The 26,425-nt window shown below is 35.2% G+C and overlaps 6 protein-coding genes, 1 non-coding gene and 1 pseudogene across 7 annotated transcripts; 6 read left to right on the top strand and 2 right to left on the bottom strand.

Moving 5' to 3' along the window:
- Nucleotides 1-679: 679 nt before the first annotated feature.
- On the top strand, nt 680-1,928 carry LOC106333285 (uncharacterized protein At5g23160-like). Its single transcript, XM_013771752.1, has 2 exons — nt 680-1,200; nt 1,428-1,928. The coding sequence occupies exons 1-2, from the start codon at nt 853-855 to the stop codon at nt 1,749-1,751; spliced, it is 672 nt and encodes a 223-aa protein (XP_013627206.1). The 5' UTR covers nt 680-852; the 3' UTR covers nt 1,752-1,928.
- A 959-nt stretch (nt 1,929-2,887) lies between these two features.
- On the bottom strand, nt 2,888-5,072 carry LOC106328482. Its single transcript, XM_013766929.1, has 3 exons — nt 4,626-5,072; nt 4,243-4,373; nt 2,888-3,985 (listed from the first exon to the last, which is right to left on the bottom strand). Exons 1-3 carry the CDS (start codon nt 4,911-4,913, stop codon nt 3,190-3,192), a joined length of 1,215 nt encoding a protein of 404 aa, XP_013622383.1. The 5' UTR covers nt 4,914-5,072; the 3' UTR covers nt 2,888-3,189.
- A 1,703-nt stretch (nt 5,073-6,775) lies between these two features.
- TRNAA-AGC lies at nt 6,776-6,848 on the top strand. The gene has a single exon. It is a non-coding gene; the product is annotated as a tRNA-Ala (tRNA).
- A 343-nt stretch (nt 6,849-7,191) lies between these two features.
- On the bottom strand, nt 7,192-7,990 carry LOC106334132 (annotated as a pseudogene).
- Nucleotides 7,991-10,192: 2,202 nt separating this feature from the next.
- On the top strand, nt 10,193-11,959 carry LOC106332540 (H/ACA ribonucleoprotein complex subunit 2-like protein). The gene is made up of 4 exons (XM_013771006.1): nt 10,193-10,393; nt 10,462-10,531; nt 11,474-11,579; nt 11,678-11,959. Exons 1-4 carry the CDS (start codon nt 10,264-10,266, stop codon nt 11,837-11,839), a joined length of 468 nt encoding a protein of 155 aa, XP_013626460.1. The 5' UTR covers nt 10,193-10,263; the 3' UTR covers nt 11,840-11,959.
- A 392-nt stretch (nt 11,960-12,351) lies between these two features.
- LOC106331766 (agmatine deiminase-like) lies at nt 12,352-14,947 on the top strand. Its single transcript, XM_013770180.1, has 9 exons — nt 12,352-12,519; nt 12,926-13,039; nt 13,117-13,206; nt 13,297-13,381; nt 13,470-13,525; nt 13,590-13,668; nt 13,746-13,880; nt 14,118-14,509; nt 14,580-14,947. Exons 1-9 carry the CDS (start codon nt 12,427-12,429, stop codon nt 14,688-14,690), a joined length of 1,155 nt encoding a protein of 384 aa, XP_013625634.1. The 5' UTR covers nt 12,352-12,426; the 3' UTR covers nt 14,691-14,947.
- An 824-nt stretch (nt 14,948-15,771) lies between these two features.
- LOC106331560 (probable serine/threonine-protein kinase DDB_G0291350) lies at nt 15,772-18,056 on the top strand. Its single transcript, XM_013769940.1, has 6 exons — nt 15,772-16,140; nt 16,552-16,694; nt 16,782-16,925; nt 17,130-17,315; nt 17,419-17,543; nt 17,630-18,056. The coding sequence occupies exons 1-6, from the start codon at nt 15,933-15,935 to the stop codon at nt 17,856-17,858; spliced, it is 1,035 nt and encodes a 344-aa protein (XP_013625394.1). The 5' UTR covers nt 15,772-15,932; the 3' UTR covers nt 17,859-18,056.
- Nucleotides 18,057-21,551: 3,495 nt separating this feature from the next.
- LOC106334403 (prostatic spermine-binding protein-like) lies at nt 21,552-21,965 on the top strand. The gene has a single exon (XM_013772687.1). It carries the CDS (start codon nt 21,552-21,554, stop codon nt 21,963-21,965), a length of 414 nt encoding a protein of 137 aa, XP_013628141.1.
- Nucleotides 21,966-26,425: the final 4,460 nt, after the last annotated feature.

Genomic DNA, 26,425 nt, shown 5'->3' with positions numbered 1-26,425 from the left:
CCATCCGCAGGATCATACTGGCGCCTATCTACTCTTGTGTTTATCTACATTATAGTTGGTGTTTATCTTACGTATTGCTAGTCATTATCTAGTTAAGGATAAGTACGATCTCATGTCGATCCAGTACTTAGACCGTCATTACCATATGTATATAAAGACCAGTTGGTCGACCTAATAATACACACAAGTTTCCCTCTTCATTCACAACACACTGTATGTTTTTCTTACTATTATTGTCTTTATAATTATTTTACTAAGTATGGTTCTTTATTGTAGACGGTTTTGCTCATATATCGTCTGAACTAGTGACGTAATAAATAAAAGACAAGACACTGTCACTATTTTTGAATATTCTAACTTATGCAGATTACATTTATGTATAATCTTAAATTTGGAATACCAATTCCAAAAGGCAAATGAAAGTGGACATTCCTTTATTTCTCACTTAGTATTTTTTTGTTGAAAGATAATATATAATGTGTTCTTAAGATGTCTTTTTAGAGGAATTTTTTTTTATTTTTGCTTGTATAGTTGTATATAATTAGTTGTTAACTTTCATGTGTCTGTTGTCTTTTTATTTCCTTACTTCATTTCCTATGTATATTTTTGCCATATTTGTCATCTTTTTGTCTTTGCGATACTATACAACTCACTGTACAGTAATTTATTACAAGTATTCGTTCAAAATTTGTAATAATTTATGCCACCGTGATATCTCCGTCGTATCTTCGAAATCAGTAGGAATTATTATTTTAAATGAAATTAAAAAGGGGATAAATTCCAACCGCTCGGAGCGATATTTCAAAGTCTTAACACGAATGCACAACGACCCTTTCCTTCAGTTCGACTTCAATGGCGAAAACCGAGAAGAGAGCCAGAGAAAGAACCGTGTCATCTTCGTATTTTCTAGGATGTTTTGGACTCTCCCGGAAAATATACTCCGACAAGGCTAAGGTTGCGGCGGAAGTGGGTTGCGAGATGAAGAAGAAAAAGAAGCGAAGTCGGTGGCTTCTATGTTCTAAGTTTCGCTCTAAGAACAGAGAGATCAAACCGGCGCCGATCGAGAAAACGGAGATAACTACTCCAAGTGTAGAAGATGAAACTGATAAGAAGAAGCCCGTTTCACTGATAAGTCGTATCACTACTGATCGTACGCATGTTCTGGCTGATGATAAAGCCGTGAATCAGGAAACCAAAGAGGTATCTCTCTCCGTACAATCTCAAAAGACTTTTAATTTACTTTATTGTGTCGGAAAGTTATTTTCAGACAATTTAGTTTATTTTTTGACCAACATGATTTTCTCTTTTTCTTTGATTTCTAAAAAGGTTAAACAAATTTGTGGATCTTCCGATGTGACAATAAATCGTTTATTGAATTTTTGAAAATTTATTTCTTGTTATTTGTTGTTTGTTGTTTATTCATTCAGACAAAACCGAAGGAGTTACGAGACGTAACCACCGACCGATCAAAACCCATTGAACCGTTGGCTTCCTCTAGAGAAGACACGCGTCCTGAACGAATATCCAACATGAAACCGTCTCGGGAAAAAACCGGTTCACGGGTCAGAAAGTTTGACCCGGTTATTGGAATTTCGGTCATTATATTGACGCTGGTGATCATGTTAGTTTGGGGTCGACTCTTTGCGATTCTCTGCACATCCGCTTGGTGTTATTCTCTACCTCGTCTCAGAAACGTGGCCGCGTTGGTTAAACGCAGCGCTAGCGACGGTTCTGCACGTTTGAATTCTTAGTCGTATATAAAAGAAAAGTCGTTTCGGACGTGTTTCTTGGACGGCAAAATCCCGTTTCGTTGTAGTGACGATCGATCTCTTTTTTTATTCGTTGTTTTCTATATATTATAATTGTGTCATCACTTTTTTTTAAGCGCTGGACCATTGTCTCCGTTTTCGGTTGTGAATGGATACATCAAATGAATAATATATTGTCTGTGGTTTTTATTTAGAAGTCAATATTTAGCAGCCTATTATATGAATTTTCTTGGTTTTATAGCGTTTGGACAGGTCCGAGTGGGATATTCAGCGATGTTACGTGATATAAATCAAGGAGCATGAGCAATAGTGTATTTTCCTGTGTATATTTTTTGTTTTCTTTTGTTATATACGTACAAGATTTCTTTTTGTAGCTAGCTAGTCGTCGAGAAATTTAGAAATTTGGACTTCCAACGATTGTCGATAATAGGTTTATTCATGGGACACGCTAAAGAGTTTGAACCCGTGTTTGTTACTTTTGTGAATTCGTTATACTTCACAAATATTATAAGCACTTCTATTATTTTTGTTCTTTTTATAAACTATATATATAGACAGTTAGTAGTAATATAAATACACAATTTCTTTGTTGTGTGATATTTATACAGCTTCACTAATATTGGTGAAATCATTAACCTTTTAGCTTCTAAAAATGGTTTTCTCCAAATTATATATGTATCTACAGAAACAATGATGATCGCACCCATTAAATTACAAGAATCATTTAGTGCGCAAATAACGTTTGTATGGTTTTATATTTGTTATTTGCTGCCCACGTTTTTCCGTTCTTCGTTGATCACTAGATGTGAACCTCGTGACAATGACATCACACCAATTGTATAACACTGTAATGCATCATGGGACCCAACCCAAGTTTCAGATATCAGCTAATCTTTGCTGTCTTTTTGTTTTGTTTTTTTGCCTCAAATCTCTTAACTTGATCATATTTCTAAGCCCATTTTCCTTCTTCCATATCTAAAATCTATTTACAGTATTTAGATGGTGATTTCTGTATAAACGAACAATTTCAATGTGGTTCTGCGGTTGAATAAAAAGGATGCAACATCAAACATACCAGAGAGCCTTTTTCTTATTTAACAAATACTGTATTGAATAGATGCATGAAAATACAATTCAGTATTGTGTGGGCAACGTTCATCATCTTTAGAAGAAGAAAAAAAAAATGACTACGCTAAGATGAAACCCAACGGTACAAAATATTTGTATAACTTACAAAAAAAGAACAATCATTACATTCACTACCACAAGCTTTCTCCCTTCTTTCAGATTTTCTCTAATCTCTTTACTTCTATTTACTCGCATTAAGCCTAAAACAGCTTCTTCTGCTTTTGATTTGTATAGTTTTCACAAAAAATGAATGGGACAGTTAAATAACAGAGAAACTGACCTTGTTTTTTTCTCAGTCCATAGCAGCCTTGTTTCTCCTCCCTGTTAAAGGCTTTGGTAATCCATCAAAGATTGAGCTTGTAATAGCCGCAGGTGTGAGCAAATCAGGCTTCAAGCTCCATTTAGAAGTCGGCCATAGACACAGTGATGATGAACCGTTACTACCGTCTGGATCTTGTAGACTGGAAGCACTTGATGACTTTCTTACACTGCTGAAGGTGTCTGAAACTGGAGCATCCATCAAGTTGATTGGTACAGGATTGAAATTACTAGTAGTCTCAGATTCTGCTGATGATAGACTAGTTCTGCTTGAGGCTTTTGATCTCAAGGCTAGGCCTTTCCCGGCTATTGATAGGAACCCTCCATTGCTGCTGCCGTTCTCTTCTTTCAACAGAAGTTCTGGAGTCCGGGATGAAAAGTCGGCTACAGATTTTCGACGTCCTCTTATAAGCTTATCAGAACTTGAATCTTGATGGGTAGTGTTATCAGGTGACTGGTTGATTTCTTCTAGAAGTGCATTGACTAAGCTTCTTGATTTCCTGTGGTGGTTTAAGGGAGTGTTTGTGGATGGGAAAGGTCTGAGGTATTGACTATCACCGTTGTTTTCTGACTTGTAGTTTCCCATCTCCAAGGACCCTCCTACAGAGACTGTTCTGTTTGCTGGTTTCAGCCCGTAGTAACCTTGGAGTGAGTTCATGGCTGGAGAAACTTTCTTTTCAGAAGATTTCAATCTCAGAGATTGGAATGAGTCAAACACGTCGCCGTTGCTATGGTTTGGTGGTTCCAGTTCGTGGCATGAACATCCCTCTCTGCAGATAAGATCCCATGTGTATTAGAGCAAAGAAAATAGGATCAATTGATAATGAATATGCAGCTTCAGTCCAACACAACCAATGTGAGATGAGAAACAGAGCTTAGTCAGTGTAAGTAAACTGCTCTGCAATAAGAATCCATGACTCGAACTCAAAGGTAGCCAGCAACCAATGTGAGATAAGAAACAAAGCTTAGGCCAGTGTAAACTGCTTAACAATCCATGACTGGAACTCAAAGTTAAGAATATAGTTACCCATGGTTTAAGGAGCCATTAGACAAACAAGGAGAAGGAGGATGTCTTCCAGGTAAAGGAATCTGAAGAGACTTGAGAGCAAACATTTGAAGATCAGTAACAAGCCCATTCATCTTCTTCACATCTGCAACCTGATGCAGAATTAAAAAAAAAAATCAGACATCAAATCAAAAGTATACACCTTTTCCTCATGTGTTCTTCATCATTCCTCGATTCAAAAGCAAATAAAATTAAAAAAACTTTTTACCACTAGTCATTAATTCAAATTCTACCCCCCCCCCTTTTTTTTTTTATCTATAATTAAAATACATTTGAATGTCAATCTAAAGCAACAACCATGGCAAAAGTCAAAACATTTGTAAAGATCGTTAGAACTGTGTTACCTCGACGCCGTACTTGATGGCAATGCCGGCGAGAGTATCGAACTTCGACACGCGGTGCTCGATATAGCCACGCTCCGGGGATGAACGGGAAGGCGGCGGAGGAGGAGGAGAGGAGGTCGGCGACGGGATCCGGAGGATGTTCGATCTAGAAGGACTCTTCGCTGATCGATCTAAGAATCCTCCGCCGTAGCCGTTATTATCGTCGCGGAATTTGCCGTTGGTGTATTCAGGAGGAGTCCTCATCGTCCCATTGCGAGCAGAGAGCCTTCTCTCTCGATCCATAAACATCCTAAATCTTAGATCTGATGATCAGAATTCAACATCGAATGAACGGTGAGGATGGGAAGAGAATACAGAGGAGATGATGATCGATGATGATGATGAAGAGGCGACGAGCGATTAAGGAGAGATCTCTCTCTCTCTCTCGTCGCGGCGTGTGGAGTTTTACCAAATTGTGTTTAATTATCTTTTAATAATAGACGGATTAACTCAATCGGATCCAAATTAATTGCATTTTTAAAGAATTTTAAGTGTATGCTTTCAAAAATAAAAACACTTTGCAAAATAAATAAATACTTGACATTTAAAAAAATTATTGCATTATAACATTTAATTTTAACAAGATGGTTCTTATTTTCATTATACTTTTAAAGTCAAGTAAACAATATAAGAAAAAAAAGAATAATTAAAAAAAAATGTTCGAATACTTTAAAAATTATCTAGTTATGGATAATAAAATCCCTTGCTTCTCTACAGGGATAAAATAACAGGTTTTAAAGTCAGAAGCCAAGTCTGTAAGTTTGACAAAAAGGAATCTATCTTCTTTGCCTAAACTTAATTACTGAACTAAATAAATACAACAATCTATATTAGAGAGGTATGGTTTTAATTAAACACCTCCCTAGAGGAGAGTGGTCCATCTCCTCAGCTGGCTTTAACTGCTTGGTTTGAGAAGATGTTTGATATTTTATGTGGAATACAGAGATCTGTGTACTGTCGGTGATCATGACAACAGTTTGCTGGAGCTGTATTTACATCCAACAACTTCCAAATCTTTCTTCAAGGATCTCGCAGTTGTTCAGTTTGATGTTCAACAATGAAGGTTGGTTTGTGTGGTTTGCAAAGATGTGATGGATATGGGAAGCAAAGCGTTCGGTTGCCTTGTAATCATAGAGAAGGGATTCTTCTGTTGCCATGTTTGTATTTTCATATTGGTAATTTAAACGTTTGTAATTTTGTTATATTGTAAACTTATAAAAAAAAATAGTAAACAATATATGATTAAAACTTAATTCATTGATTTTAGATTAAAATACAAAGTTTGATATAATATTATAAAAGTAAATATTTAAAAAAAAAAATCAGAAATTTAAAATTTGATTTTAGATTAAAATACAAAGTTTGATATAAGATTATAAAAGTAAATATTTTTTAAAAATCAAAAATTTAAAATTTGAAAGATTAGAGAACTTTAGAGAAAATATCAGAAGATAAAAATCATTTCTGCCTCACTTCACTGATAGTAGAAGTATTTATAGCAGAAGATGCTTCCTTAGTGCTTTGATACATGTCTTCTTCTAAATGGTGCCGACATTTAGATTGATATTTTTGTCATTTTCTGAGTGGTGCCGACACTTTGAGCGGTTGATTGATGTTAAATTTTGTTATTTTATTGCAGAAGTCTTTGTTTGGACTCCTATATGTCGATCATCATATGATTGTTGAGTAGTTTTTTGTGTACTTGTACGGATATACTCTGTATATTATTTGTCATGTTTGCCATATAAGATCGAAATTCTATTGATTAGATTGAGTCAAAACTTTTTCAAGGTTGTCTGTTTTTATCTTGTATTGCGTCTCATTGTGTGAGCTATGTGCATGTATAAGCTTTACGAGGACAGCTTTCCACAAAGGAAGATATGTACGTGCATTTTTGTTTGCATTATCTCATTTAACTAAAGCTTGGAGGAGGTTTATGCATGTTCTTGGTAGAGAGGAGATATATACCGTTGGTTTGCGTTTGATTAAAGAGAAATTTATATGATTCAGTCATGAATTTTTAGGTCTAATACGATCTGTCACTGCTAAAATCACATGAAATTCTACCAAATTATGTCCAACTAAACTATTTTAATATCTTGACATGCAATGGGGATGTAGCTCAGATGGTAGAGCGCTCGCTTAGCATGCGAGAGGTACGGGGATCGATACCCCGCATCTCCATCTTTTTTTAGAAAAGGGCAAATTTCTAGTCGACCCTCTTAACAGACCACTCCTCACATATATACTCTGTGGATTCAATTTGAAAAGGAATCTAGCATTTTAGAACAATCAGCTTATAAACATAATGAATACGGATCTGTATCTGAGCACCGACAGATGCAACGACATAAGACAAAATGCTTACTAATTACATCTGAATCACACAAGTGATTTAAGAAGAAAAAGACAAATCTAAGTTAAAAAGTAAAAAGAGCATATCAACACCAAGACAACAAACTATTGCACTTTACAGAGAAAAAAAAAGGATAATGTTAAAAATAAAAGGATTCTCCCTTCTTCTTGATTAGCTTTGTAGACTTGACTGTTGTGTACCTAATTGTTGAGGAGCGGAAACACCTCCATTCATTCTAGCTCGATCTTCTGTAAACATTCTCTGTTGCTCCGCTGCTGCTTCCTCTTCCGTCATCTCTGCTCCGGTGTTCATCTTCACACTCCTCTGTGAATCTTGCTGGCACAATTTTGCAAAAAAAAAAACCAATTCAGAGCTTTTAGATACATTCTCAGACCTGATATTAAGTAAAACAGGCGTTATGGATCTTACAATGGTTTCGTATCTATGTTGCTCATAAGCAGCGTAGACTTCTTCGCCGTACATGCTCGGGTGCGATTGTTCGTTTATCCTCTTTGTTACAGACTTCATTAGACTCTGAGGATATAAGGTTTATGATCTCTGCAATATAAAAAAAAAACCAAAGTTAGAAGATAGAGAGAGCAAGTTTGAAACGATGATCAAAAGAGTGAAACAAAACTTTACCAACACAACACTCGATGAGACATCTGCTGGTAACATGTCCTTTATAATCTTAGTCATCGTAGCTGAAATGATTACAAGAACAAAACGTATTGTTAGCAGATTCCATCATAATCATAAACAAAACGTTTTCGATGGATTTGAAAAACCTGGAGATTTTAATAGAGCTAATTTTACAACATTTTATTCGAGATCATTAATCGCAAATGAGTAGAGAGTAAAAATATCAAACGTTTACAAAATCAATGGATAGATAGATCGAAGAGGAAGAAGAACCTTTTGGAAGCGAAGCATCTTCCTTAGATTTTCCAACTATATCCATCGGATCCATCGTTTTTAACTCTACGGAATCACAATTCAAAAAGAGAATCAGATTAACGAATGTTTACTTGTACAACGAATAAAATGAAGAACAAAGAGATAGAAACTAACTTAGTTTAGCACAGGTCGAATCGGAGGCGGACTAACGACGGAGATCCGGGAAACAACGGCGAGATCGGAGACGGGATGTACAAAGTTATCGGCGGTTTCTCTCTCTCTTTTTCAGTCGATTAGGGTAAACCAAATGTAAGCGCGTGAACGCCACTACTTCCCCAAATTGAATGACGGCGCGTATGATTATATCAACTAAGACCATTGAAATGGACTTTTTACTGATCCAATTTTACATATTTAAGGCCACTGTTTGATCTAATATCACACTCCTCTTTTATCCTAGAGTTTATCACTAGATGCATGTCTCATGTTGTGTTTTATATATTTGTACGTTATTATCTTTTGTTGTCCATTTGTTTTTTGTCTTGGTTAATGAGACAATGAAGATCTAGCTATTATTATTACTTTTGACCATTGATTTTTATATATCTGACTTTATTGTTTGTTTCATATTGGTAAAGTATCTTTTGTTTCCATTTCACTTCAAAAAAAAGTTAATTTGATGAAATTGCGAAGAAAAATAAATAAAATAAAAGATATTGAAATAGTGGCTAATCAATATTTATTGATAATTTTTTTTCTCAAATTTTTGAGTGCGCGTGGGAATGAGTTATAATCTCAAGAAGAGTATATCATCATCTCAAATGAAAGTAAATATTTTGAAATATTAAAGGACTAGAAGAGATAAAATAGTTTGGAAAGATTAAAATTGAGCTATAAATTATCACAAGAGTTAGGATCTTAGAAGACTGGTAGAATAGTTTACCATCATGTTAAATCTCATATCCTTCATCTTTAATCTTGTGAGATCTTACCAATAACATTCCAAGTTAATAGCAAATCAAAAAGAGATCAACATAAGAGATTGCCTACTTACCTAGATCATTGTCATTCAAAATGCTTTTGGTTATATTTTCACCAAATAAGACATCATTTTTTTCTTATGCTACTGCTTATTCAAAAAGAAGTTTGTAGATCAATGCACAATAATTACACTCAAGTCCTACAAAATAAGATAAAATATATACAGTTTTCAAAAACACAATTTACAAACAAACATTTAACAAAGTACACCCTCTTTAGAAGGTTGAGATTCTGGATTGTTTTGAGATCATAAAGTTTGACACATCATAGCTAAAAATACTTCCATAATGGATATAAGCATATAAATATAAACAATGCTATTTTTACAGATAACGAACTTCCATCTACAAAATCTCCGTTGAATACATGCTGATTCTCTTCAGAAGGAAGACCATTAAGCTCAAAAATATGTAGAAGATCATAGAACTGCAATTATATGACATTGATTAATTTATATAAAAATTTGAAAAAATAGAACATAACATATTTCAGCTTAATCACTTGGCCGTGAATATCTCCACAAACTGATACATATTTTCCATTTTTTTAACAGAAACATCAACTAGAGAAGGTAAGTAGAGCCTCCAAAATATGCATTGTTTGCATGAGTATGAGAACAATATCTCCAAAAGACTCAACATTGATACAATATCTGTTTATACTAGTTCGGTAGTGATTTGGTTCCATTTTTACGACAAAAGTAGTTGACAAGCAAAACATAAAAAAGTTGTTTTACAAATACCAAGATAAACATGTGTGTAGGTTATCAGTGGATCGGAATTCCGCTTATTTAAAATGACGAATTCTCCTTCTGTAGAAGAATAAAATTTGAGAAAACAATTTTCAAGTTATTTCCTCCGTGCCACTTAATGTAAATATGATAATGTTTTCGTCTCTCGGAACATTGCACATAGCCTTAATTCAAGTTTGTATCCCAGTAATGAAAAAGATCTATTGTCAATAATCTTATTTTTCTTACACCACTAACAATCACAAATGCACCTTGATCCATCCTCATCATAACAGGAGCTCCTAACGTCAATGTTTAGTTGTTTACTAATGTGAATTTGTTTTCTGCTTGTATATTATCATCAACTAAACACTAAGTCAGCCGGACCTACTCTATAAGCCTTAAATATCGTGGCCCATAGAATCTAATCGCCGCACCTACTCTATAAGCCCATATGAACTTAGGGCTTCCTATATTTTGTTTCTTCACTTCTATAAAAAAAAAACCTTTGGAGCCTATCGTCATAAACCCTACTTGTTTTCAACCATCTTTTTCACTCAGCCGCTACCTAAAATATGGGAAGCGATACAGAAGCAGAGCAGTCGATTCAAAAGGAGAAGAAGAAGGTCATCTCTCTTGCTCCGATCGCTAAACCTCTTGCCGGCAAAAAGCTTCAGAAGAAGACATTCAAACTCATTCAAAAAGGTACCAATCAAGTATGTTTTATCACTATCCAACTGTGTGTTTTAATATCTCTCTTTAATTTTTCTCAGCTGCTGGAAAGAAATGTTTGAAAAGAGGCGTGAAGGAAGTGGTTAAGAGCATAAAACGTGGCCAAAAAGGGTTAGTGTTACATTTTAATGCAGTGTTTCGTGTGTCTTGGAATGGTCCGTGTACAATTAAGCCGATGCTCTGGATTAAATAAAATGAATGTAGCATGGTACTGTACACGAAAATTGAGTTATGGATCGACATGTCTGCCATCTTTGAATTTAATATATGATTAGACGGCCTGGTTTAGATCCACATTTAATATCTTTGTGACCATCTCTAGTATGCATATGTCTTGATAATACATTTGTAATTGCACCTATACGTGTACAATTAAGCCGATGCTCTGGATATTTAATTGAATGAAGGTAGCATGGTACTGTGCACGTAAATTAAATTGGATCGACATGTCTGCCATCTCTGATTTAATATTTGATTAGACGGCCTGGTTTAGATCCACATTCTTGTCTTTTGTTTAGTACATGAGATCATTAGTTGAACATCAGTGGTTGAGTTCATTAATATAATTGTTTGTTTGCGTAGAGTTAAGTTTCACATTTTAGTTTTTTTTTTCTTAATTTAAATTTGTGTACAATTAAGCCGATGCTCTGGATGAACTAGATGAAGGTAGCATGGTACTGTGCACGTAAACTGAGCTTGTTTGCGGATTGATATGTCTGCCCTCTCTGAGATTTTTCTTTGATTAGAGGGCCTGGTTGAGATCCACATTCTATGTTTTTACTTGTGATTATGTATTTATGTTTATGTGTGATCCGTGTACAATTAAGCCGATGCTCTGGATTAAATATAATGAATGTAGCATGGTACTGTACACGGAAACTGAATCATGGGTTTGAAATGTCTGTGCCCTCTTTGAGAACCTAACTGGTTCTTTGATTTGCGGGCCTGGTTTAAACCCACATTTATCTTATCTAATTTTTTGCATAAAATGATTACTTGTTTCTTTAATGCTACTCTAGTTTTTATTCTAATTGAGGGTTCTTTGTTATGTAGAATATGTGTTATTGCTGGAAACATATCTCCCATTGATGTGATTACACATCTTCCAATCCTGTGTGAGGAAGCTGGTGTTCCTTACCTCTACGTTCCTTCCAAAGAGGTAAGCCAATGGTCTTCATTAAATTCTAATCTCTCTTCTTTAGGAGATCTGTCTAGAGTTCTAAGACAGTCGTTAACTGCATGTTTTGTGTGATGCAGGATCTTGCGCAAGCCGGTTCAACAAAACGACCAACTTGTTGTGTCCTTGTCGTGCTCAAACCGGCAAAAGGAGAGCTAAGTGCAGAAGATCTTGAAAAGCTGAAGACGGACTACGAACAAGTCGCTGACGATGTTAAAGAGCTTGCCTCTGATGTAATCTGATTAGAAACTAGAATCAAAGAACACACTTAACATGTGTTTGTGTCTTCTCCTAGTGGTTTTGTTGGTTAATGAATATGATTAGATTTGAAGGCCTTGAAAATTGCTTTTCACATTTTTTCACATTTATTCAATTTTGTTGACGCCATTGTTGTTTCTAATTTGTGTCGACTGTAATTAACAGAACATAAATTACAATTAAAAAATTTAAGACATGAAAAATACGGTAATTACAGAACAGCTTAAAATGTTTAAGACAAGGAAAAATGTAAAAAATAAAAATAGCCCAACAACTTTTGTCGTGATTCGCAACTTGGGTCGAGATTCTGTTTCTGGTTGGTAGCAACCACCAGGCCCACCACCAAGTAAAGTTCTAGATTCTGATTCCATCACGACACTAGAGGTGGGGTCCGGAACTGGGAATGTTATAGTCGTACAGTAAAGTAATGGGGTCCAGTCGTAAGAAAAACATAACTACGTGGGTCTGGTCTTGTAATAAGAACCTTGAAAATAACTAAATAAGTACTAGCAGTTAAAATATTTGACTTTCCGCGTTCTCTCCATCACTCACACAGAGATTACCTGGGGGAATGGAGGAGTCACGAGAATCGCCGCCGGCGGAACACGGCTTCTACATGCCGGCGGAGTGGGAGCCTCATGCTCAAACTTGGATCGGCTGGCCTGTAAATCTCTCTCTCTATCTCTCTTTTCTCTTTTCGTGTAGAGAATATTCGTTCATAGACGGCGGTTCCCTTGCACTGAATTTCGCTGTTCAAGCTTACACACACAACCTTCGTTTCAATTTATACTTTTTCATCTCCTCGTAATTTATGTAGTTTTGATTTTCTGTCTTACGTTTGTTTGATGAGTTCTCTGTTTTTTTTTTAAAAAACCATTGTTCGTTCGTTTCGGAGTTTCCAATGAACTGATTTTTTTCCTGAAGGTTTAGCTTCTAAATTATGATCTGATGAGATCTTGTGACATAGATATCTATGTAATTCTGCCAAAAAAAATATTACCATGTGATTTTCTGGTTACATGAATCAAACAGTGTTAGTTCTAACCTGAAACATGCTTAAATGGCTGCAGGAACGGCAAGATAACTGGAGGCACAACGCTCTACCAGCACAACGAGTGTTTGTAGATGTTGCAAAGGCTATCTCAATGTTCGAACCTGTGACAGTCTGTGCAAGCCCCTCTCAGGTATGTTTATAATCATAACTGGTATATAAATTTTTTCCGCTGGTACTAATTAGTTTTTGCTTCGGTGAATGTTTTAGTGGGAAAATGCAAGGAAACAGCTTCCAGAAGAGATCAGAGTTGTTGAGATGAGCATGAATGATTCTTGGTTCCGCGACTCTGGACCAACTGTTAGTTCTTTATCTTCTCCCTTTTATCCCATCTTACCACCATCTGTTCTGAACTGTGGTTGCTTTTCTCTCTCTTCTCTATTTGTACAGTTTGTTGTGCGGAAAAGACCTTTGAAGCTCACTTCTATTAACCGAAACATCGCTGGAATCGACTGGAACTTCAATGCCTGGGGAGGCAAGGCTTTGTGGAAACATTTTCTCTCTTCTCTAGCATTCATTTTCAGCAACTACTTGACATGACTTTTGGACTTTGCCAATGGCAGGAGCTGAGGATGGATGTTACAATGATTGGACTCATGACCTTCTTGTTTCCAAAAAGGTTAACAACTGCTAGCTATATATTTACTCAATACCATGTTTCAAATACTGATTTTGCTCATCAGATTCTCGCTGTTGAGCGCATTCCAAGGTTTCAACACTCGATGATTCTTGAAGGAGGCAGCATCCATGTCGACGGAGAAGGTTTGTATACATTTTCATAGCAACCTTAGACCTCAAAAACTTGACAGACCATCTGAGTTTATGTTCTGCTCTTTCAGGAACCTGCCTTGCAACGGAAGAGTGTCTCTTGAACAAAAACCGTAACCCTCACATGAGCAAAGAGCAGATAGAGGAAGAACTCAAGTGTTATCTCGGAGTACAAACATTCATCTGGCTTCCTCGTGGTCTTTACGGTAAAACTCCTCTTCACTCCACTAACTCTAATAGAAACTTAACTCTAATAGAAACTGGCCATCTTATACTTCTTCAGTTTCACGGTTTATGCATATAGATTAAAAACTTTTAAAAAATATTATTAATAAATTTTGCATTAAAATTCTGAAAAAATACTTATTTTGATATAGAAGTTTTACTCTATAGCCAAAATTAAATTGAAACTTATGAAGTACTAAATTCGATCTTTTTGGCAGGTGATGATGACACAAACGGCCACATTGATAACATGTGCTGCTTTGCTAAACCAGGAGTCGTGTTACTCTCTTGGACAGACGATGAAACTGATCCTCAGTACGAAAGATCAGTAGAAGCTCTTTCGGTTTTCTCAAATTCAATTGATGCTCGCGGCAGGAAGATTGAAGTCATCAAGCTCCACGTCCCTGGACCGCTTTATATGACCGAAGAAGAAGCTTCTGGGATCGTTCAGGAAGGCGAAGCTAAACCGAGGATAGCAGGGACGAGACTCGCAGCTTCATATGTGAACTTCTACATAGCTTACGGAGGAGTCATCGTGCCGCGGTTCGGTGACGCAAAACGCGATGAAGAGGCGATTCGTGTCCTCTCGGAGACGTATCCTCATCACTCGGTTAGTTATAACAAACTCATTGATTCATATAATGAAAGTGTCAATAGTTTAATCGTTTTGATTTTTGAAGGTTGTGGGGATAGAGAACGCGAGAGAGATTGTTCTAGCTGGAGGAAACATACATTGCATTACGCAGCAGCAACCTGCGGAACCTATCTCCATCGCCGACGACGGCCACTGATGGTGTTCTCCACGCACCGCTGCTGGATTCTATGATAGTGTCGTGCCAGGGTTGTATGAATCCTGGCCGTTAGTTTATTGTTGTTATAGAAGATTTGATTCATGGGAGCAAACGAGAACCGTACGATCGTTACATTTGTAGCTCGTTGACTAACGAAATTAATGTTTATTGGTTCTAAATTCTGCTCGGTCAGACCATTCTTGTCGGTTATACTGATAAAAATAATTCTTACATTAACAGCAAAACAGTTAAAAACATTGTCCTTCTAATTAAAAATTAATTTTATGATTAATGAATTAATGAAAGCAAACGAGATTTGATTCATGGAAGCAAACGAGAACCGTACGATCGTTACATTTGTAGCTCGTTGACTAACGAAATTAATGTTTATTGGGTTCTAAATTCTGCTCGGTCAGACCATTCCTGTCGGTTATACTATGATAAAATAATCTATACTATTAAAACAGGATCCTATTGTCATAATTACCTTAGGGGCATGTTTCCTTCACTAACATTGCATGTTTCATTAAGGTCAATTAAGTAATATTAATAACAAATCTATATTGGGTCATTATTTTTGGATCCAGCCCAAATCAAATCTCTTTTGGGCCATTTGGGCCTATTAATATAATTTAAGCATTCATAAAAATAATTGAATTTTTTTATTGAAAAGTATAAATCTTTATTAAAAGTATATAATTTTTTAATTAAAATATTAACCCCATAATAAAATTAATTTATCAGAGTTATACCAACTTAATTCATTAAAAAAATAAAGTTTAATTTTTTTAACATAAATAGTCATTTAAAATGAAATACGATAAATAAAGATAAAATTTTTAAGTCTTTTATAAAATAAAACACAAATATATGAAAATGTGACATTTACTAAATATTTGTCAATTGAAAAAAAAAACAAAAATAAATCCGCGCTTTGAAAGCGCGGATCAAAATCTAGTTCTTACATTAACAGCAAAACAGTTAAAAACATTGTCCTTCTAATTACAAATTAATTATATAACTAATGAATAAATGAAAACACGGAATGATGTGTCAGTCTCGTATTCGTATAACTGACATGAATGCTTCAACTCCGATCTCTTTCACTTCCGTATAATTAAAACACGCAGAGAAGAAAAAGAAAAAGAGACACGTGGCAAAACTCGAGATCTGAAGTATTTTTCATCAGATCGAAAAGGTTTCTCCTTCAACGTTAGTGTGATTGGATTGGTCGTGAGTATAATGGGGTGTTCGTTGTCGGGATTGAACTCGCTCTACGACGCAGTGAACGGAGGAGGCGACGTGTGGATCAACGAGAATCGTTTCAGGATCGTGAGGCAGCTCGGGGAAGGAGGCTTCGCGTTCGTCTTCTTGGTGAAGGAGATTGTCGCCGATGCTTCCTCCGGTGGTGGGCTGGCGAATAAAGTCAAGGATCCTGCTCATCTCTCCGGTTAGAATTAATAATTGCTGATTTGCTTAGCCCCTTGATCTGCGTTTATCTCCATCGAATCTGATCTAGGAATCAAACTAAATCAATGTAGGAACCGTATGTTCGTTTTAAGACAAGACAGTTTCGATCTTGCGTAGTTATGTCTGAAATTCTGGTGTTCTTGATCTTGTTTTGTGAGTTCTGTCTGAAGAATTAATCGAGCTAGGCAAAGACATAGTGTGATTGCAGTGAATCCGTTTTTGCATTAGTTTGACTTTTGAATCAATTAGTTTTGATCCTTTACAGCTGTTTGATGATCAACTATGTATCTGACATTATAGTATTCTTGATCTCTGTTTCTCATTGTTACATTGCCACTAGAAACTTGACTAATTGAGCTTGCCTTGGTTCTGTTAACTTCTTTCATTGTAGCTGATGGAACATATGCTATGAAGAAAATTCTGATTCAGAACAAGGAGCAACTGGAACTGGTGCGGGAGGAGATTCGTGTTTCGTTACTGTTCAACCACCCTAATTTGCTTCCTCTCCTTGATCATGCCATTATTTCCGTTAAGGTAGAACTTTCAATGGCTGATTTTTTTTTTTTTTTTTTGCTAATGTAGAGTCTGGTTTAGAAACTGTGTTGCTTTTGATATGGTTAGGACGGCCAAGAGGGAGGTTTGAAACACGAGGCCTTCTTGCTGTTTCCTGTTCACCTGGATGGGACCTTGCTGGATAATTCCACTTCCATGAAGGCTAAGAAGGAAACATTCTCAACAACTGAGGTTTTGCATATATTTCGTCAGGTATATCAAACTCTCTTTGGTTTAATGCAATTTTTTTCATCTTTTGCAACTAACTATTATTACAATATGGCGATTTAGTATTTGGTTATTTACTAACAACCATGTGATTAATGGTATGACTAGAACCATGTTATTTATGGTATGATACTATGTTTAGTCCTGAATGTCAAGTGTTTTGATTGCTGAAAAGTTATTCCAATGCAGCTTTGTGATGGACTCAAGCACATGCACTCTCTGGACCCACCGTATGCTCACAATGATGTCAAACCTGGAAACGTGCTTTTAACACGTAGAAAAGGACAGCCTCCTCTTGCGATTTTGATGGATTTTGGCAGTGCTCGTCCTTCACGCAAGCAAATCCGCTCCCGTCAAGAGGCCTTACAGTTACAGGTCTCCTATATCCATCCATCCCTTGCTACTACTACTCCTTAGTTCTTATGTATATTCCATTTCTTATTGATCTTGAACTTGTTATGTTCTTTGACTTTTATAGGAATGGACATCTGAACATTGTTCAGCACCTTTCCGAGCTCCTGAGCTATGGGATTGTCCAAGCCATGCAGATATCGATGAGAGAACTGATATCTGGTCACTAGGCTGCACGTTATACGCAATAATGTAATACATTTATCATTCTTATTATAAGATTAAACAAGTTATTTACTTAGCTTTTGAAGAGAGTTTTGTGTGTTTTCTTTGGGCAGGTATGGTGTGTCTCCATTTGAATATGCACTTGGAGAATCTGGCGGAAGTCTTCAGCTGGCAATCGTGAACGCTCAGGTAAAATGGCCAAACGCAGGACCAAAGGCTTCTTATCCTGAAGCTCTTCACCAGTTTGTGACTTGGATGCTTCAACCGCAGCCTGCGGTTCGACCAAGCATTGACGCTATCATCATCCACGTTGACAAACTGATCGCAAAGTTCACCAAATGATTCCTAGTTTTTGGTGGTTTTCTAAAGAAGTGAAAGAAAAGAAAAGAGAAGAAAAGAGTTTCTATACATTGCTTTGTCTTGTGTTTTTATATGGTTAGCTATTTTGAAAAATCTTATATTAGATGCATATTTTGACAGTCGTGGTGGTTATGTTTCTCTCTTGGTAATATATTTTGAACAATTAGGATTTTTTTTATTTCTTGTTTTTTTTTCCCGGTGAGAATCAATAAATTTACTTGAGAACATCTCATCAATAAATTTCACAAATCAGCAAAAAGAATAGATGTGATCTTTTGTTGTCGACAACTACAGCATTATTGACATTCAATATATTTATCATATGCAGTACTTCTTTCTTTTCAGATTTTTTCATTTCGTTTTAGATTTCGCCACACAGATAAAGAAAACATTTAATTTTGTATATGTACTATATGAAAACATCATTATTGATACACCTAATCACATTTCAACCAATTAAAAAAATAGATAAAAATATAAAATCAATAAATTTTATATTGAAATTATAAAAATACAACACTTATTTTGAAATAAAAATTTTACCATATAACGACAAATAATCTGAAACCGAGGGAGTAGTAGGTTTTAAAGGACTTTCGCTAGGCACAGTTGTACACATAAATACATAGGCTCATAACATGCTGAAGGAGTTATTCTATGCTCATTTTAAATGAAACTCTTTTTTTTTTCTTATATAAATGGACTAAAAGACAAATTCCACATTATTTGTGTACGACCTTTTACTTTTACGGAGTTGAGTTACTTCAGAAGAAACAAAAGAAATAAATAACGTAAGTCAATTTCATGGAAGATAATGTCTCTGATCACTATTTATTTCACTCAGTAAAATCATAAATCGAAACGTAACTTCTGTCTTCTGTAACACGAAAGTGAATAGATCTACTGTTCTGCACTTCCCTATCAAAATTATGATCATGCCTTATATGATATACCTATATATTTCCTTTTTCATAAACTTCTAACAATCAACCAATAACAGTGTAACCCCAACATTTATCTAATAAAAAATGACATTTGGATATAACATTATTCTAAAAATCAAAATATACAAACGTTCATCATTGTTAATAGAGCCGTGCTCACCGTAGTAGAAAAATGCGATCGCCTCAGGCCTCCCATTTTTACATCAATATTTGGGGCCCCATATATTCAAAATACAGTAGTGGTTTATGAAGTAAAAGAAGAATAGCGTATACACATATTTATAAAGAGCTTGTTGTCTAACTATTTTGTTTTCTGCAATTTAGTTTGATCCCTTTTGAATAATGTTTTTTTTTTTTATCATAGACATACTTAGTGTATCTACAATTTCAATTACTTTTAGAAAAAAATTATGAAAACCTATTTGTTTTAAAAATAATTAACCTTAGACCCCCAAAAGTGTATGCACGGGAGTGATTGTAATGCAATGGCAATTCCTGTTTTATAACTAAAATAACAAAGTTAGTAACGTCATAAAAGTGTTTCAAAAAAAAATAGTAACGTCATAAAAGGCTTACAAGCTGTTTTTAACATCTCAAGATTGTCGTTGTAAGAAAACATTCCACAAACATTTAATTAGAAATTCCAGTCATCATCGTTTAAGATAACATAATAAGTATTTTATAACTAAAGTCATCTGTTTAAATTAGTATTGAAAATTATCCTTACATTGTCATGAATTTTCAGTATTCTCAGTTTTTTTAACCGTCCATAATTCTTTTACATGTCAGCATGATCCTGTAACAACAACAAAACAAAACATTTGAGCCAAAATATACTTGTGAAGAAGATAGAATTAAATTAATCCTGATATGGTTAAACTTTCTGCATATTAAGAAATACTTATATACATATAAGTATTTAATTTGCTGTTGTTACAAAGGAAGCGAGAAATGTTTGAACTTTTGAGGAAGAGAAAAGGCTTCATAGCAGTAAATTAAAGGAAGACAGAACAGTGCAAAGTCACAGGGATATCATTTTTGGTACTCCTTATTCAATGTTCACTACACATCTTCCAATATTTTCACACCAGTTATAAATTATTCTTCCCCAACCATACTGATTCAATTGGAGATATCAATTCGCAAAAACAAAAATTTTGTAATAATAAAAAAGCTTGGAAACATTCTTCACTTGCACTTTAATTCGTTCGCTATAAGTGTTGTCCTGCATTTCTACTTTCATAACTCATATTAAAATCTAAAATAACTTTTGATCAGTATTGGTACATTGTAAATGTACATACTATTACTATCTCGTTTGGAATATAATATTTTATAGAGCAACCAAACCCTAAAGGCATCGAATCTACAAACTAGTCATATTACAATCATCTACCGGTATAAACCATCTCTAATGTTTTCATGGTGTATGTAGAAGAATGGTTATGCATTTCTATAAAAAAAAATTCAAATTTAATAACGTATCATTCTTTGTCGGGCAAAAAAAAAAGATTAAATTCTCATTAGTGATCACTCTTTGTAACAGATTTCACTTTCTCTCCTTCGCGGCTTCTAGCTGGTCTCTTGATGTTCTCATCAACTCTCTCAATTTATGGAACACACACTCTCTCTCTCTCTCTTTCTCTCATCTTGTTTTCGTAAGTCTATTTTTGCTGAGATTTTTCTTGTGAATGTGTGTTTTTCTTTGGCATTCTTACCAAAACTTTAACTACGAAAAGTACATATATATACATATATGAAAAGTACATATATGAATGATAAGAGTCTTATTATGATTATGCAAAACCAAATCTGATTAGCTTGAGTAAAATAGTTTTTGGTTAGTTGAACATATAGTTTCAGTTATCCAAACACATCACTTTGTATTTTGTAATGAATATTCTATATAAACTAACATGTATTTTAGCAAGAATTGGATTTTTTTTGTTTGTCGTCTATTTAGAAATTATATATGGACTGACCTGTTTTATCTTACTTTAAATTAATTATTAGTTCAATATTTCAATTATAATCTTTGGCTCTCCAAGCTCTAGTTTGATTCTTTCTTTTGCTACAATGTTTTCTATTTTTTATTTTTATTTTGAAAATAATTATTGAATGGGTATGTTTGTCACTTGTCCTATGTTATTTAATTTGTATATAAATTCGGGTTGTGAGCTGTAATTTGGTCAGAAAGAGGATGAGAGATAAATAGCATTTCCCAGGTGTTTTAAATACAATCTCCTCTCCATCTCCATCTCCATCTCCATCATTTCCACCCAGCACCTCCCCTTATCTTCTAAGAAGTCAGCCTCTAACTATCTCTCAAATTCCGAGAAAAATCAAGTATTCTACATTTCTCTTTCTCTTTTTTTATGACAGACTATCCCATGTTTTTTTAAAGCAATATATAAATCTTAATTCTTAGGTCGTTTTTGTTTTGGTTTTTGAAGAACCCTCACATTTTGTCTTTTACCATCAATGCATATACTTACACACATGCTTATATGCTTTATAGACGCGCATATATATATGTACATATATTATATATATGCATGAATCTATATATACATGGTTATAGGATTGTTTACTAAATATCTCTAGCTTCTTGTTGTTCTCGTTTTAGGGTTTCTTTTTGGTGGTCTTTTTTAGATTTGTTGGGTCTCTTTGTTTCTTCTTCTGCTTGTTTATTATATATAGAGACACTAACTAGAGTTGTAACTATATAAAAATGGATTCTGGAAAGATCTTTGGATCCGATGAGGATTCTCGCAGCTGTGGTGAATCTGGATGGACAAAGTATTTAGTCTCAACCCATGATCATGACTATGATAATTACTCTGATGATGGAGATAGCAGTGGTGGTGATTCAATGGATTCTGACGCATCTTCTGGTCCAGTGAAAGCAACACCATGTCTCAAGCTTCCTCAAGAGACTACGGAGCCAAACTGTTTGAAGAAAAAGAAGGCTACCGAAGAGAAGGTTTTGGTGGAGACTAGGGTTCACAACGACAATGATGATGATGGTGACAACCATGATTATGATGATGGTGACAATCCTGATTATGATGATGGTGACAATCATGATTATGATGATGGTAATGATAGTCACAGTGCAGTTCATAGTTACGTTGGTTCGGTTTGACAAGACGGGTTACTTTGATTTTATGTTTATGTTAAATTAATAATATGTTCCGGTAATGTTATGTCGTTGTGTCGTTAATTATGTTTGTATTCCAATGTTGGAAAAGTATTTTCTACATGATGATTTGCTAATTATTTATTATATAGAGTCTATATAGTAATTATCATTCACTATGCTATTATATTAGAGAAGTGTTAAATATTTCAACGAGATCATAGCTAGTACTACTGATACAGTGATGAAGGTGATGATATGTAGATAGCTTGGGTCTCCTTATATGTTCATCAGTAGATTCCATTATGGGTTTCTTTGTGATCACCATCGTACCCATTTTGAAATACATATATGACATCTTAATTACTATTTCTATTGATAATCTATATATAAATGTAAATATACTATGAAATTCTACATAAGCGAGAAGAGAAATGTAACGAACCGAAAAGATTAGAAAACCTAATTTTGAAACATTAAATACAAAAATAAATAAATTTGTAATTGTTATTCATATACTGATAAATTAAACTCTAACCATTTACTTTGACTTAGCTAAATTTGTTTTGGTCTTTCGATTTTTTTTTTTGCGTGTCTTGGTTTGACCTAATTCAGAACAGAACATGTAGAATAAATTGGAAAACAATGTTGCATAGAGTTGGATCGTAACTATAGACTAGCACACACACGCGTGCACACCGATTGATCTTTGGTTGTATCTTTGGCACAGACAGTGAAACATGTTTGTGACCATAGGAAACACATCTCTTCTGCACGTGTACACCTCTGCAATTCTTTTTACTTTTGTCCTTTTACCCACAATTTCTTGACATTTGTTCACATGCACCCTCTTGGAGTTACTACATAACTACGAACTGATAGTTTGATACTAACGTCGTCGAATCAATTATAAAACCCACAAGATTTGTTTCTCAACTTCTATGTATAGTTTGACATGTTAGAAATGCTTGTATAGTTCCAATTAAGTGAATTATCACAATCTTAGCTTACAAGACGTACATATATATATTTGTTGTCAACTAATGAAAGATTGTTTAGTTTGGTTTGCATGTTTTCAGTCTGTTTGTTTTTTGAGAAGCTGAAAACACCGTTTCATCTAAGAGATCGAGAGCTTGTTCCAGACTGGTGTTGTGATGTATATTAAGACGTTTTATATTAAATTGATCAAATACCAATCTAAAACACACACATACATGTTTTTAAGATAATATCATGTAGATTTATGTGGACATTGTTTACTATTACATATCTCGTCATTTGTCGTTAAAAGATTAAAAAGGAAGTGAAAACGTATACGATACTAATAAAATTCAACCTTTTCTCTCATGCGGATTTTTTTTCAAACTAGTCACTTTATTTTTATTTTTTATTAAGATTAAAGTTGAACATCGAACGATTTCAATAGTAAACGATAAATATAAAAACAGAAATCAATGAAACAATATTCACACGTTTTATATAATTTAAACTTTTAAATTAAACGTAAATATTACAAGATATATTAATCTTTCGCGTAACTTGTAAAAAGGAAACCCACTCATCAATACATTCCCAAAGAATCACGTCTCGAGCTCGCAAGCACATCCAACATTGCCTCACCGGCAGCACGAGGAGGAGTCCACAACCGGCGATGCCGTCGTTCGGGACGGGAGTTCGAAGATTGCTGCCTCAACTCCTCCACCCAGGGACCGTGTACACCCTTTTAACCCACCACACATATAGAGCAGTGAGACAGGTCAGGCACATCTCCTCCGGAGAAACAACCGTCGAACGTAGAAAGAAGCCCGAGAGCCAAGCTAACACCTTTCCGCTGACCTAAGAACCACTCGCTTTCACCAAAGCCAACTTGCTAAGATGATGAAGGGACAGAGACTGGTGACGAGGAGCGCCACACCGTAGGACCTACTCCGGCTTTAGAGTGATGTAAGAACCACATGCCAAGAGGAGCTCGACAGGGGGAGACATCAGCTTCACGCGCCGCCACTGGCGAGATCGCAAGGAAGAGACGACGACCATCCCTTGGAATCTCTCCACGCGCGACCTCATGGAGACCACCAGAAAATCAAAAGAGGAGCAGAGGAACTTGAGATCCACAGATCCACAAGCGCCCAGCCCGCTCTGAAACCAGACACTACGAAGCCATCAGCCACGCTCCACAGCGACAGTATCGAACGAGCTTATCGCACGACTCACGTGCCACCAACTCGAAGAGATTTGGTCAGAGAAAGGGAAAACGTCACCGAGCAGAGATTCCTTCGCAGACCGGAGACACCACAATAGAAGGGAAGACCGTCCTCAAGCCCCACCGCAAACCACCATGGACCACCAGATCTGAGCCAGGAACCGCCGGATCTGAACCGGAGACAACTCGACCAAGCCCAACCCCAGTCGAAAGAGAGATAGACCACGGAGCTGAACAGAGAAACGGAATAGAAACACAGAGAGAAGCTACCGGCGACCACCCCTAGGGGACGGCGGCCGCCGGGAGAGCACAACAAAATTAGGGTTTTTTTTTTTTTTTTTTTTAAGTTAGAGAGAGATTGGAGCGTCTTTTCTATTACACAGATTCATGATACGACAAAACAAAAAAAAAAACCTAGTCACTTTATTTTATCATGAAGCTTTTTGAAAATTGGAGCCCAAGAAAAAGAAGAAATATGAAGCTAGATAGAAACATAGCAAACATTGTAAACATAAAAAATAAATGTCACAAACTTATTCGCCAAAAAAAAAAAAGGAGAGAGAGATTCATGAAGCAGTATATCCACAATTATTCTATATATTAGGTGATATAGAATCCAGTAGATAGCTGAATAAATAAATGAGCTAGTTACAGAGAAGAAAATGGTCAACAAATTAGTAACAAATCATTTCAAGTCTTATAATTGTTTTTGTTTTTACTTACCAAGTTGGTTGATGCAGATATTGTCTGAGTTATATCACAATCAATGTTGTTTCCTGGTAACACCATCCTGTCTTCCATAAAGTATTGATGAAAGTAAGAGAGTTTCTCTTCGAGCTGTGAATTCTCATGCAAGATCTGACGAGTTTTCTCCAACAAGCTAATAACTTTGTTATACAAGTTATAATTCGACGTCGTGAGCTGTTCAACATGCATTTTCATCTCTTGGATCTGCTTCCTCTTGCGCATCCTCAATCTTCTCGCTGATTCTCTATTAGATACCATTCTTCTTAACCTCTTCTCTTGATCCATCGCAACACTCGCTTGAGGATGAGTACAATGGTCATGAACATGCAAGCCTTGATCATGATCATGATTATGATCATTTTGTGGGTTTTGTAGGTTGAAATGATCGTTTTGTGATGAGTCTCCTTCGAAAAGATTGAAATAATGAGAGGGTGTTGATCTTCGGCCTCCATGTTTGGTTTAGCTAAATGATGGAATTTGAGAAAGAAAGAGAGAAAAAGACAATCTAATATTCTTTTAGATCAAATAAAGTACAGATCTCTTGTCTTGTTGATAGCTTAAGCTTAATAGATATTGATGTCCTTTAATTAATAATATACTGTACATAATTGTTTTAAACAGAATTACTCCTTCCTACCATTTTAAGTGGTGTTTAAACATTTTTTTTTGTATCATAATAAGTGATGTTTTCACATTTCTAGATAAAATTTAATGTCAATTGAAATTTGCAACCAATTACAAAATACTACATGTTTTTCTTATTGGTTAGACTGATTTTATTTAGTGCAATTTTAAGTAACCAAGATAAATTGCATAAAAATTTGTATTTTTTTAATTTTTGTGTAAAAACCTTAAACACCACTTAAAATGGTACGGTAGCAATTAACATCAACGTTCTTAATTGGGTTTTCTTGTTAAGCCCGCTTTATACATTTGAAAAAAATTTCTAGTTTTGAGTTTCACATCTTTGTCAAAGGTTAATATGCATAAAAACACGAACACAAGTAGGCCTCGGCGTTCGGGTCTTCGGATCGGGTTCGGACTGGTTCCTTTCGGGTCCGAGTCTTTTCGGGTCCTAAATATTTAGATTCAATAGGTACTTAAAAATTTTCGGTTCGGGTTCGGGTCGGTTCTTCTCAGGTCCGGATCGGTTCGAGTCTATAATTAAAATACCCATAAAATACCCGTAATTTTTCGGGTACATATCGGGTCCGGGTCGGGTTCAGGTATTTAGGATCTGAAAAGGACATGATATACCCAATTCCATCAACTTTAGTTGAATATTTGTCATATATATCTAAAATTTTACAAAATAACTTAAATGAAAATATTAATAATTAAAATAAAACATTTTAAAACTCTAAATATTACATTTTAAAGCTTTATATTACTTAATAAATGTTAAAAAATAATAACAAATGTTGTTAACAAAAGATATTTCAACTAAATCATAAAATAATATATATAAAATAGAACACAAAAACATCATAGTTTTAGATATACATGTTTTTAAGTC

The sequence above is a fragment of the Brassica oleracea genome, chromosome C3, assembly GCF_000695525.1.
Source record: "Brassica oleracea var. oleracea cultivar TO1000 chromosome C3, BOL, whole genome shotgun sequence".
NCBI classification, from domain to species: domain Eukaryota; kingdom Viridiplantae; phylum Streptophyta; class Magnoliopsida; order Brassicales; family Brassicaceae; genus Brassica; species Brassica oleracea.
The sequence above is the reverse complement of the archived record's forward strand: the minus strand, read 5'-3'. Positions and strand labels throughout refer to the sequence as shown.

Excerpts from the sequence above, each read along its gene's own strand:
- LOC106333285 (XM_013771752.1), top strand. The coding sequence starts at position 853 with ATGGCGAAAACCGAGAAGAGAGCCAGAGAAAGAACCGTGTCATCTTCG. Across the intron at positions 1,201-1,427 it reads TGAATCAGGAAACCAAAGAG|ACAAAACCGAAGGAGTTACG; the intron begins GTATCTCTCTCC and ends TTATTCATTCAG.
- LOC106328482 (XM_013766929.1), bottom strand. The coding sequence starts at position 4,913 with ATGTTTATGGATCGAGAGAGAAGGCTCTCTGCTCGCAATGGGACGATG. Across the intron at positions 4,374-4,625 it reads CCATCAAGTACGGCGTCGAG|GTTGCAGATGTGAAGAAGAT; the intron begins GTAACACAGTTC and ends ATTCTGCATCAG. Across the intron at positions 3,986-4,242 it reads AATGGCTCCTTAAACCATGG|AGAGGGATGTTCATGCCACG; the intron begins GTAACTATATTC and ends TCTTATCTGCAG.
- LOC106332540 (XM_013771006.1), top strand. The coding sequence starts at position 10,264 with ATGGGAAGCGATACAGAAGCAGAGCAGTCGATTCAAAAGGAGAAGAAG. Across the intron at positions 10,394-10,461 it reads ATTCAAACTCATTCAAAAAG|CTGCTGGAAAGAAATGTTTG; the intron begins GTACCAATCAAG and ends AATTTTTCTCAG. Across the intron at positions 11,580-11,677 it reads TCTACGTTCCTTCCAAAGAG|GATCTTGCGCAAGCCGGTTC; the intron begins GTAAGCCAATGG and ends TGTGTGATGCAG.
- LOC106331766 (XM_013770180.1), top strand. The coding sequence starts at position 12,427 with ATGGAGGAGTCACGAGAATCGCCGCCGGCGGAACACGGCTTCTACATG. Across the intron at positions 13,207-13,296 it reads TCCGCGACTCTGGACCAACT|TTTGTTGTGCGGAAAAGACC; the intron begins GTTAGTTCTTTA and ends CTATTTGTACAG. Across the intron at positions 13,382-13,469 it reads GAACTTCAATGCCTGGGGAG|GAGCTGAGGATGGATGTTAC; the intron begins GCAAGGCTTTGT and ends TGCCAATGGCAG.
- LOC106331560 (XM_013769940.1), top strand. The coding sequence starts at position 15,933 with ATGGGGTGTTCGTTGTCGGGATTGAACTCGCTCTACGACGCAGTGAAC. Across the intron at positions 16,141-16,551 it reads GGATCCTGCTCATCTCTCCG|CTGATGGAACATATGCTATG; the intron begins GTTAGAATTAAT and ends CTTTCATTGTAG. Across the intron at positions 17,544-17,629 it reads TGCACGTTATACGCAATAAT|GTATGGTGTGTCTCCATTTG; the intron begins GTAATACATTTA and ends TTCTTTGGGCAG.
- LOC106334403 (XM_013772687.1), top strand. The coding sequence starts at position 21,552 with ATGGATTCTGGAAAGATCTTTGGATCCGATGAGGATTCTCGCAGCTGT.